Raw genomic sequence first — 12,508 nt, forward strand, 5'->3', positions numbered from 1 at the left:
AGAAAGTATTTCTAAATATCCTTTATGAAATGCTAGTGAGCACAGGGACTAATTTCAAGGGTGTTATTTCCCCTGACTAGTCTGCCCTCTTAGCATGTTACCACAACCCTTTAGGCGTGGTAACATGCTATTTAATGCCAAACATCATCGGCATGGGTGCGCGTACCTGTTCATTGTCACCACCTCAGATGCTAAGCTTGGGCTCAGTGTGCATGATCAGAAGTCCCAGCACTACCGGTCATGCGCATTATGAAGCCAGGTGTACGCATCCCGGCTTCAGAGAGGTCTAGTGCGCATGATCAGAAGTGCCGGGACTTCTGATGATGTGCACTGAGGTGGTGAAAATGGACAGGTACACGTGTCCATGCCAATGATGCCAGGCGATGAATAGCATGTTAGCATGCCCACAGGGGCATGCTAACATGCTAAGAGGGCAGACGAGTCAAGGGAAATAACACCCTTGCGACTAGTCACTGCGCTCATTAGCATCTCTTAAAGGATATTTCGAAATACTTTTTCTAAAGATCTCTTTATCTATGCTACTAAATGCTTGGACAGTTAGGCAGGGATGCATAGGGGACTTGACAGATTCTCTTGAAGTTTTGTCTTGGGAAGACCCCACTTAATAGGTCGCCATATCGCAACTTCCTTAAACCTTTCTGAGATTGGCATGAGTTGGAGTGGAGTTAGACTTTATTTATACAACTGTACAAAAGAATAAACTTTTCTTCGGAAAGCAGCTTTGACATCTTTATTCTTCAAGCTGTATATAAGAGGATTTAGTACCGGAACGGCCCCTGCATTAAACAGAGAAAGTAACTTATTGTATTCCATGCTCTCAGGTGTTATAGGCTTCAGATATTGGTAGATCAGAGTGGTGTAGAGCAGGATGACCACAGTGAGGTGTGAGGAACACGTGTAGAAAGATTTCCGTCTTCCACTGCTGGAACGGATCCTGAGAATGGCAGATATAATGAAAATATATGAAATGACTGTTAAAAAAAATGGTCCAAGAGCCAAAATAACAGCTCCCTCCACAATGAACAAGGTCTTCAACACTGATGTGTCACTGCAGGACAGTTTTATCACAGGCACCATGTCACAGAAAAAATGGTTGACTACGTTGGAGTTGTAACATGTAAATCCTGTGACCAAAACAGCATAGGGTATTATCTCTAAAAAACCAAGTACCCAACATACAGAGGCCAATATGGCACACATCTTTTGGTTCATGATCAACGTGTATCTCAGCGGGTTACAGACGGCCACATATCGGTCGTAACTCATTACCGTCAAGAATAATAGTTCCTCACTGACAAAACATCCAAAAAAATATATTTGGGCTATGCAACTTATATAAGAGATGGTTCTGTGTCCAGTTATTCCCATTAATAGCATTGTATGTAGAGTAACTGTGGCAGAACACATGTCAATGATGGACAGGTTGGCCAGGAAGAAGTACATAGGAGTATGAAGATGATGGTCCAGGCAGACCAGAAAAAGAATGGTCATGTTTCCACCAAGAGTCATGAGATAAATGAGGAGGACCAGAATGAAGATGGGGAGTTGAAGCTCAAGAACATCTGAGATCCCTTTGATGATGAAAAATGTTATCATCGTTTGGTTCAATTGCTCCATTTCATCAAATCTAATGGGAATGTTCCTTGGGTCAGAGAAAGCAGCGTAAGATTAATGAAATTGTTCTAAGTCTTTATATGACCTGAAAATATTATAAACGTCATTTGGAAAATATAGTATCAAAGTTAGTTCATTATTCTATCTAAAGTGTAAGCTGATCACGTAAAATTTAATTTAAAAAGTGTCCTTTTATGAATCATTTTTTTTGAAAGCTCAAGAAGGTTACTTTCTTTATACCAGTGAAAACAAATATGCAGCACTAAAAGTTAGCAAGGATCAAAAATATTGTGGTCAAGACAAGATAAAGCCAAAAAAGGAACTTGTAAGAAAGACTTTACTTTCATCAGTCGGTTACCTCTATAGAATCATAGAATGGTAGAGTTGGAAGGGACCTCAAGGGCCATCGGGGTCCAACCCCCTGCGAGTGCAGGCTTTCCTAAATCATCCCAGTTACGGTATATGTTTATCCAGTTTCCACTTGAAGATTTCCATTGATTGAGAGCTCACCACCTCCCATGGCCACCTGTTCCTCTCCCTGACAGCCCTCACTGCCTCCTGTCGTCGACTGTTCCTCTCCCTGACTGCCCTCACCACCTCCCATGGTCGCCTGTTCCTCTCTCCGACTGCCCTCACTGTCAGAAAGTTTTTCCTAATGTCTATTCTGAATCTCTTTCCTTTAAGTTTCATCCCATTGCTTCTTGTACATCCTGGTGCTAATGAGAAGAGGGTGGTTCCTTCTGTACTATGACTTGCTTTTAGATATTTGTAGACCGCTATTAAGTCTCCTCTCAGCCTTCTCTTTTTCAAACTAAACATCCCTAGTTATTTTAGCCATTTTTCATGACATAGTTTGCAGACCTTCTACCATCTTGGCATGGTTAGAACTATAGATCTAATTGCATTCCACGTGCTTAGACACAAATGGAATCAATTATATAGAGTGTATTATCTCATATCTTAGTAGTTAGTATCTCCATGTATTGTTCTGTTATTTCACATATGCCTTATATTTTTCTCTCTCTTCTAAATTTACCCTTTTCTTAGTCTGAATAACTTTTATAAGTATTACATTTTAATAAAAATATGTTGACAAAAAAAGGTAGCTAGGATGAGATGTAAAAGGAGAAGAACACAATTAAATCCATGACAATATTCCAAACCAGAAGGCCACAGCAAGGCTGGGGAATATTTGACCACTCTTTACCCTTTTGCCCGCTTACAGCTTCAGTTTAGTATTTGCCTCCCTTACAAGACGACCTGGAATTGACAAACTGTGGTGGCAACCCTGTTTACCCAAGAGATTAGAAGGGCAGAACTTTTCAAAAGTAATTAGGGTCCCCAACCATTTATTGTAGAGCTGGTTACATTAAAGGTGGGGGCATGGCTGTATTATCATATTATCACAAGGGTCCCCCGCAAGTGAATTGCGTCCATGAGCCTTTTGCTGTAAATAAAAAAAAATTGTAATCTGATGAAAGGAACTATGATATCGGCAATAGGGAACTTCTGTCTTTAAAATTGGCCTTTGAGGACTGGAATTTCTTGGAGGAGTATTACACCCGGTCATAGTCCTCATGGGTCATAAAAATTAATTAACTTTTCTTTGACATATCGTTAAATGGTTAAAAACATTAAAACTCATATATTGTTCCATTGTTTCCCGGGGGGAAAATAATGGTGGTGTGAACCTGTCTCCATTTTGCAGAAAGGACTCATTATTTCTGCAATATGTTAGGACCTGAGAAGGAGGTCACAGAGGCCTAGGGAGACGCCCCTGTAACTTGTCCTCCAGGTAAACTGTTTGTCTCGTTGAACGTCGACTTACATCATGAATCAGTTCTTGCAGGTCATCCTGGTAGTAAAACTACCACAGATCTACTCTTTTGTCATTTTTGATGGTCAAGTTTAAATCAGAATGTCCGGGATTATGTCTCCCTTTGTAATACATGTACATGTTCTAAAACCCCTCAAACTCATCCATCTGGGGTTCTTCAACCGTTGGCCGTTCCTTGTAGACCATGGACTTACCTGTTGGTCGATTTTATCACTGATCTCCTAGTGCCTGAAGGTATAACAGTCGTATTAATAGTTGTAGATAGATTTAGGAAAATGTCTCATTTTATTGTGTAACCAGCACTTCTGAGAGCTAAAATCAGGGGGACTGGGCTACTTATTTACTTTTAGCAAAGATTGTGTTAAATAACCGAGGTCAAGAATCCACAGGAAGTCCTCATTCTTCCTGACATATGTTTTCTTTATACACAATTTTGTACTTTTAATGGAATTCGCTCTTCGGTAGTTCCTGGAGAAGAGCGGTTTTCCTCAGCTATATACTCTGGGGGGTGGGTCTGAATATTTTGAGGGTTATAGGTTCCAATTATTAAAGCATGGGTGATTGGAAGTGCGTGGTTGTTCCGAACTTGAGTGTTGGTGATTTGCTAAGCTTGCCAACTAAAAACATTAAATTAAAGGTTCCTTCCTGGAAACTGGGACCCATGTTTGTTGGCCCCTATAAGATAGTCGCCATGCCTTGCCACCTATTTTTAAAATCCATAATGTGTTTCACCGATCAATTCTCAAAAATTATATTGCTTCTTTGGCACCAGCACCATTGCTTCCTCCTCCGGCTGTTGTCGATGGGAATCTTGAGTTTCACGCAGGCAAGATTATTGATTCTCGCTTTGTACTCTGATCACTTGAGTACTTGGTGTATTGGAATTGTTACGGTACAGAAGAAAGAATGGGGGTTGCAGCATCTCATGTTGATGCGATTTAGGCTGGTCCGGTCTTTTCATGCTTTTACACTCAGGTAAACCAGGTCCTGTGGGTCCAGAGTCCTTTTTTAGGAAGGGGGTACTGTCATGAGACTATCAATACAGAATCTGGCCTCTCCTTTTCTTGAAGTCAGACGGTCACAGCTCGTGGCTACACGCACACCTGCGGTAGTTGGAGCTGCTTTGCTTTCCTGTTAGCCCAGCAGATATTCCTTGTGCTGGTGCTGCAACTGTTTTTTTTGTCTCCTAAGACTTTCTGCCCAGCTATTTCAGCTCTTCTGTTTTATCCACTCCCCTCTGGTATCAGTACTCACCTTTTAACTTGGATAATTGCCAGTGATAGCCTGCTGTACCTTGGTATCAGTGTAAAAGTGTGAGTGGTGGAAAGCAAGGTCGCTTTGGACTTGTTTCTGGAGATTGCTGTCAGGAAGTTCCTTTTACTCCTGTTTACCTAATTCCCCTTATGTCTTCATGGTAGAGCTGGACTAGTGTTGCTGCTGCTCTACGCACTAGTCAGGACCGAGCTTAGGATAAGTAGTGGTAGGAATATGATCCCCAGGCGGGGTGAAAGACTCCGTGTGGGGATCATATATCAGGGAGTTCAGAGTTGCTTAGGGTTAGTGTCCATAGGGGCAGTACACCCCTTTCCATGGGTCTCCCAATGCACCATTTGGCTCCTTTAGAGGAGCGTCACACCTTTATTGAGTGTTTCAGAAAACAACATGAAATGAAGCAGCTGGTGGAGATATCTGATTTCTCAATTTCTCAATGCACATATCAAAGCTTTCACATCATGTCTGGAAAACCCCACCAAATTATATATGTGGAGCTATTAAAACATGCATTTACAGAACTCATAGGGGAGTGAAATTCCCCAAATCTGCAAGGCCATTAGTGCTACAAGACAGTAGTAACAACTCGGCTGGGCCCTGTATACCTGTTTAATAAATAAGAAGATGTTAGTATCAGAAAAGTCATATATTAGTTGGAAGCCTTGTTCCAAATTTTGCATTTTGGGCCCAGGAGCATATATTTACGCCTTTGACTGCTTCTAAATTTCATCTACAGCTGTATATTGAGGTATTAACAAAACAACCACAAAACTCAGATTTGTTTGGCCAGTAAGAATTATTTTTCCCAACCTAATATTTTAGAACAAAATTAGCATATTCCTAGGAATAATTTCACCCAAATTATTTCTATAATTTTACCTACCAGCAGCTATGTGTTTGTCCATTACTACAGTCTCCGCAGAGATCTGAGCTTTTATAATGCAATGACTCACCTATGAGGCAATCTCCGGGGACAGTTTATTCCTGACACCTGTTCATCCTTCTGTATCACCCTAATTATAAGTAAAACTCATACTATAATTGTAAATGATAAATTAGCAGAACAGAAAATGGACTGATGCAGGTGCTATTTGCATTGAGTAATTCTTTAAATGTGAAATGTGTTTACAAAAAGCCATTTTGGCAACTCCAGTCTTTTTTTTTTTGCCGTATCTATTTACTTTATATAAAAAAAAATAAAGAAATTTTGCAAATACTGTAGATTACAAATCTCCTACTGCATTGTGTCTACAGCCCTGATAAAGACTTGTGTTTCCATAGTAACAGACTACAAACAGACTCTGTGTAGTCTGATTCTTCCATCATTCTCTTTTCCTTTGCTCTTAAAACAATTAAATTAGCAAAATTAAAGTTTTTGAAGGAAAATATATCTTTAACCCCTTCACGACCAAGGACGGATCTATCCGTCATGGAGCGTGTGAGGTTAAGCCCCGCCCCCTGCCGTGGGCAGGTCGCAGCGATCCGCGCACATACAGTATCAGCTGTTTTCAACAGCTGACATGTGTGCCTGCATGTTACGAGTGGAATCGATTCCACTCGCAACATTTAACCCCTTACATCTCGCTGCCAAAGTCTGGCAGCGAGATGTACAGTTAGGTCCAGAAATATTTGGACAGTGACACAAGTTTTGTTATTTTAGCTGTTTACAAAAACATGTTCAGAAATACAATTATATATATAATATGGGCTGAAAGTGCACACTCCCAGCTACAATATGAGAGTTTTCACATCCAAATCGGAGAAAGGGTTTAGGAATCATAGCTCTGTAATGCATAGCCTCCTCTTTTTCAAGGGACCAAAGTAATTGGACAAGGGACTCTAAGGGCTGCAATTAACTCTGAAGGCGTCTCCCTCGTTAACCTGTAATCAATGAAGTAGTTAAAAGGTCTGGGGTTGATTACAGGTGTGTGGTCTTGCATTTGGAAGCTGTTGCTGTGACCAGACAACATGCGGTCTAAGGAACTCTCAATTGAGGTGAAGCAGAACATCCTATTCCTGAGGCTGAAAAAAAAGAAAAAATCCATCAGAGAGATAGCAGACATGCTTGGAGTAGCAAAATCAACAGCCAGGTACATTCTGAGAAAAAAGGAATTGACTGGTGAGCTTGGGAACTCAAAAAGGCCTGGGCGTCCACGGATGACAACAGTGGTGGATGATCGCCGCATACTTTCTTTGGTGAAGAAGAACCCATTCACAACATCAATTGAAGTCCAGAACACTCTCAGTGAAGTAGGTGTATCTGTCTCTAAGTCAACAGTAAAGAGAAGACTCCATGAAAGTAAATACAAAGGGTTCACATCTAGATGCAAACCATTCATTAATTCCAAAAATAGACAGGCCAGAGTTAAATTTGCTGAAAAACACCTCATGAAGCCAGCTCAGTTCTGGAAAAGTATTCTATGGACAGATGAGACAAAGATCAACCTGTACCAGAATGATGGCAAGAAAAAAGTTTGGAGAAGAAAGGGAACGGCACATGATCCAAGGCACACCACATCCTCTGTAAAACATGGTGGAGGCAACGTGATGGCATGGGCATGCATGGCTTTCAATGGCACTGGGTCACTTGTGTTTATTGATGACATAACAGCAGACAAGAGTAGCCGGATGAATTCTGAAGTGTACCGGGATATACTTTCAGCCCAGATTCAGCCAAATGCCGCAAAGTTGATCGGACGGCGCTTCATAGTACAGATGGACAATGACCCCAAGCATACAGCCAAAGCTACCCAGGAGTTCATGAGTGCAAAAAAGTGGAAAATTCTGCAATGGCCAAGTCAATCACCAGATCTTAACCCAATTGAGCATGCATTTTACTTGCTCAAATCCAGACTTAAGACGGAAATTGGTTTATTTGTCCAATTACTTTTGACCTCCTAAAATGTGGAGTGTTTGTAAAGAAATGTGTACAATTCCTACAATTTCTATCAGATATTTTTGTTCAAACCTTCAAATTAAACGTTACAATCTGCACTTGAATTCTGTTGTAGAGATTTCATTTCAAATCCAATGTGGTGGCATGCAGAGCCCAACTCGCGAAAATTGTGTCACTGTCCAAATATTTCTGGACCTAACTGTATATGCGCGTGGCCATTACTTTTACTTACCGCCATCCCCACCGGAAGTCACATGCGTGATCATGTGACCTTCGGTGGTTGCCATGGTAGCACAGGGTCATGTGATGACGCCTGTAGCTAACATGAGTCACTTCCTCTCAATGGCGGCATAGTGCCAGCACAGAGAGTAAAGCAGCATATCTGCAGATCTCGGCTCTGTAGCTGAGATCTACAGATAGGGCAGAGCGATCGGATTGCTGATCGCTATAGCTCCCTAGAGGGACTAGTAAAATAAAATAAAAAAGTAAAAAAAGTTTTAAAAAATAAACAAAAAAACTAAAAGTTCAAATCACCCCCCTTTCACCCCATTGAAAATTAAAGGGTTAAAAAAAATAAAAAATATACACATATTTGGTATCACCGCGTTCAGAAACGCCCGATCTATCTAAACCTACACATGTTTGGTGTCTACAAACTCGCACTGACCTCAGGCATCACAATGACACATCAGTTTTACCATATAGTGAACACAGTGAATAAAATATCCAAAAAACTATTGTGTAATCACAGTTTTTTTGCAGTTTTTCCACACTTGGAATTTTTTTGCTGTTTTTGCTGTACACTATATGGTAAAACTTATGGTTTCTTTTAAAAGTACAACTCGTCCCGCAAAAAAAAGCCCCATATGACAAGATTGACAGAAACATAAAAAGGTAACGGCTCTCGGAAGAAGGGGAGCAAAAAACAAAAACGCAAAACCGGTAAACGCTCTGGGGCTGAACGGGTTAAAAAGACTCATCAACAGATTTAAGGATTAAATTAGTTCACCAATTTACCAGAATCATGCCGCTAGAAGTATCTTATTACATGCTATAAAATATTGGACTCAACGGTAAGACGGCTTGTTTTACGCTCCATTGATCCCTCTAGTAATACCTGCTAGTATTCTATTTAGAGATTTAAGAAATCCAACATAACAAAAAATGTGCCAGGGCTAAAATGAATGCAAATACTAAAAGTAGTTTTTATTGAGTATAGATTAAGAAACATACATGTATCAAACCTAATGGACATATATATTTGTTAACCTATATTCAATAAAAAAATACTTCTACTATTTGTATTTTTTAGTTCTGTCGCATTTTTGGTTGTTTTGGTTTTTTTTTACTAATGCTGTGTCTTTGTGACTTCTTATTACAATCCTTGTCCTTATGAAGAGATTTAGTTGCACCCTAGACTGCTTTAGTTCTCTTAGAGGCAGCTTTTTAGATCACAAACCTCTCCCTTTTGGTCATTATTATGGATATCACTCAAGTCAAGACCCAGTGCATTATGTTACTTTAACGGGTTTGGACCCACTTTGCTATGGACTGGGCTTATCCTGGAGCGGCGTGACTAAGTACCTACCAGGTTTTCACCAGACCCTCTGATGGTGAGGATGGACTGGGTTTCCGGTAGCCTCTAGGTACTACTCCAGGGCGGTCTCCGATACTACAGCAGCTGACCCAAAAGTCAGGGATGCAGGTATAGAGGGCAGGCAGGATGGAGTAGGTAGTGTAGGCTGACAGGATGGAGTACATTCAAGAGACCAGCTAGACTGGCAGATATTGGAGACAAGTAGATTGGGTTCGGGTACACAGATGGCAGGATAGATTCAGGAACTGGAGACAGGCAGGATGGATACAGGTTCTGGAGATAGACTGGCAGGAAAGGTACTGGTTCACAAGACAGACCGGACAGGTTGGGAACACAGGGAGGCATTATGGGTTCAGAAACTAAAACAACATGCAGACAGCAGACTGAAGTACTGACAGGATCAGACTAACCAGGAGCCTAATTGCTCAGGCACCTCACTACAAAGAAAGATGCCTTAAATACCCTGTGCCTACCAGCCATATGCTGGGAAACCTTTCTGAGTGGACATGCTTCCCATTTAAGAGGCTGGGGGACAGCACATGCTAAAGACATTGACAGGAGACCTGCGTGAGGTACGCAAGACCTGGAGTGTGGGGAGCGAACAGACTGGCATCAGAGCTGAGTATGTCAGTTTCCCTGCTGAGGTGACGAGCTGGGACAGTGCAGGGGCGCCAGCATTACACATTATTTGGTCATAGCTAAACATTAAATTTAAGTAAGGAATCATTGCAAATAATGGCTCCATCTATGTCAGATTTATTCCAACCATGTATTATGTTGTACTGCCATGTAATAACTTGTTTGCCATTCAACAGCTACTGATGAGAATGTGACCCATATTTGTATGGAGCCTCCTCTATTGACTGCAGGTTACATCAGTTTTGGTTTGAGAAACCCATTTAGGGCTCACAATCTGAATTTCCTATCAATATGTCTTTAAAGTGTGTGAGGAAACCAGAGAACCCGGTGGAAAGACAGGGAGGACATACATTCTACTTGGAGATGTCCTTGGTGGGATTTGTAGCCGGACATCTTCAGCAGACTTGTGCAATCCAGGCCTTTCCGAGATAACCACCAATAGTGCATGTACTGTAGATGTATACAGCTACTCTAAATCTTAATACATCCCTTAAAACTGATCTTACATATTGACGTTATACTTTGGAGCTGCTATATTAAATAGAGCTTGTTATAGTGTTGAGTAGACTTGTGAGACAGCTCGAACGGGCTGACGAAGGTGGTGAGAAGGTGAAAAACAACTGTAAGATGTGAGGAACTTGTGTTGCGCATTTATGCTTTACTTACAATTAAAAATGACTGCAATTATCAAAATATATGAAATGTTTGTCTAAAAAATGAGCACTATGTTGAGGAGTCTCTGAAAACAAAAACAAATTATGAGCTCTACAACTTGCATGAGTCTTTAATCCAAGGGACACAGCTCAAATGTCATTTAGGACAATGGTAGCAGGGCCCATATACAAGATAGATAGGTACCTACATGGGTTTGGATGATAATTCGAGCAAACCAATTGGATGATTGTCATATTGCAACCAAGAAAGATCAGACAAAGAACAAATAGCACTTACATATATCAGAAAAACAAGAAGAAATGTTGGAAGTTGAAACTTTAGCACATCAAATATCCCTTTAATAATGAAATATGTCACCTTTTTTTATTTAAACCCCTGTGTTTTAGAAATGAAGAGGAATACAGGAACTTTCAGTCCCACGTCATTCAAAGAGCATTTACTAATACAAAAAATAATAAGAAAAAACCCCTATATACCGTACTTATTTGAAATATACATACCCTGGGAACTGTTCCACAATTTTTTCATGTTACACCCACAAGCTTAAATGTATTTTATTGGAATTTTATGTGATATACAAAGTAGCAAGTATTTTTTATAACCTAACCCTGCTTTACTCTTCTCCACAACTTTATCTGTGACCTGTCCGGTGTGTTCCTCGGTTTTCATGATGCTGTTTGATCCCTAATGTTCTGAAACAAACCTCTGAGGCCTTCACAGAACAGTTTTAGTTATACTGACAATAAAGTACCCACAAGTGGACTCAATTTACTAATTAAGTGACTTCTGGAGGCAATTGGTTAATCATGACTTTATTTAGGAGTATCAGAATATAGGGGTTGAATACAAAAAATATTTAGGGTTGTGGGTGTAACATGAAAAAAATGTGAAAAGTTAACAGGATACAAATACTTTTGCAAGGCACTGTATGAATATTTATTGAAGGATGACAACAAAAGAAAAACATACAAAATTAAATTTTTAAAATAAATACCGTATGTCATTTTGATAATTTTGTGAAATAACTAATTATACGTGATTTCAATGTGTTTGAAAATGCTAAAAAGGTTGTGAAAACTTATTCTATATTGAATAGTTAAAGCAATTGAAGGAGCCCACTGTTAAGGGCCTTCATCCATTAGTTATAGCAGTTGCAGAGAACATCTCCAGGGAACTGAACAAACTTACGGATCTCATTGACAACCCAGTGATTTCAAAGAAGACGGTGCTTTGTTTAGTTTATTCTGTGGAGCGCCATTGGAAATTAAACACTTGAGATTTGTGCAGCCCTGGTCTGACATTGTCTAGTCCTCCATGGCAGCCGGAACAGGGCTGTCTTCAATTCTCAGGCCAGCATCCTGGCTGTCCCCAGCGTTAATTAGGCACCAGCGATTTCATGATGTCTCAGGGCCGCCTAGAAAACACTAGAGGGGCTAAGCATTATGGCCAACATTGTCAAATCTTGCCCAGTCTGACTGCTATGAAGGACCGGACTGGATGGCACACCGGCAACATTGTGAAGTCTTGCATGGTCCGGCTGCTATAAAGGACCGTAATGGATGGCATACCACCAACATTGTGAAGTCTTGCCTGGTCTGACTGCTATGATGGACCGGACTGGATGACACACCGCCAACATTGTGAAGTCCTGCCTGGTCTGGCTGCTATGGAGGATCGGACTGGATGGCGCACTGCCAACATTGTGAATTTTTGCCCGGTCTGGCTGCTATGGAGGACCGGACTAGATGGTGCATCAGGGCAATATAAGTCTTTTTTTCTAGTGTCTGAAACATTCAAAAGGACCAATTTAATAGACAGGTAAATTTTAGGATGTTTTTAGAATAAAGGAAGGAAGAACAGCAAAACACGGAGATCATAAAAATTCCATGAGGTTTCCTTTGATTGGATTTAAGCCCAGGTCACACAAGTCAGAAAAACGCCAGTGCCAAACACTGAG

The 12,508-nt window shown here is 40.6% G+C and overlaps 1 protein-coding gene across 1 annotated transcript; it reads right to left on the reverse strand.

Annotated features, from left to right (window-relative positions):
• Window positions 1–693: 693 nt before the first annotated feature.
• LOC142251767 (olfactory receptor 5V1-like) lies at window positions 694–1,638 on the reverse strand. The gene has a single exon (XM_075324819.1). The coding sequence runs from the start codon at window positions 1,636–1,638 to the stop codon at window positions 694–696; it is 945 nt and encodes a 314-aa protein (XP_075180934.1).
• Window positions 1,639–12,508: the final 10,870 nt, after the last annotated feature.

This window comes from Anomaloglossus baeobatrachus, chromosome 9 (genome assembly GCF_048569485.1).
Source record: "Anomaloglossus baeobatrachus isolate aAnoBae1 chromosome 9, aAnoBae1.hap1, whole genome shotgun sequence".
In the NCBI taxonomy this organism is placed as follows: Eukaryota; Metazoa; Chordata; class Amphibia; order Anura; family Aromobatidae; genus Anomaloglossus; species Anomaloglossus baeobatrachus.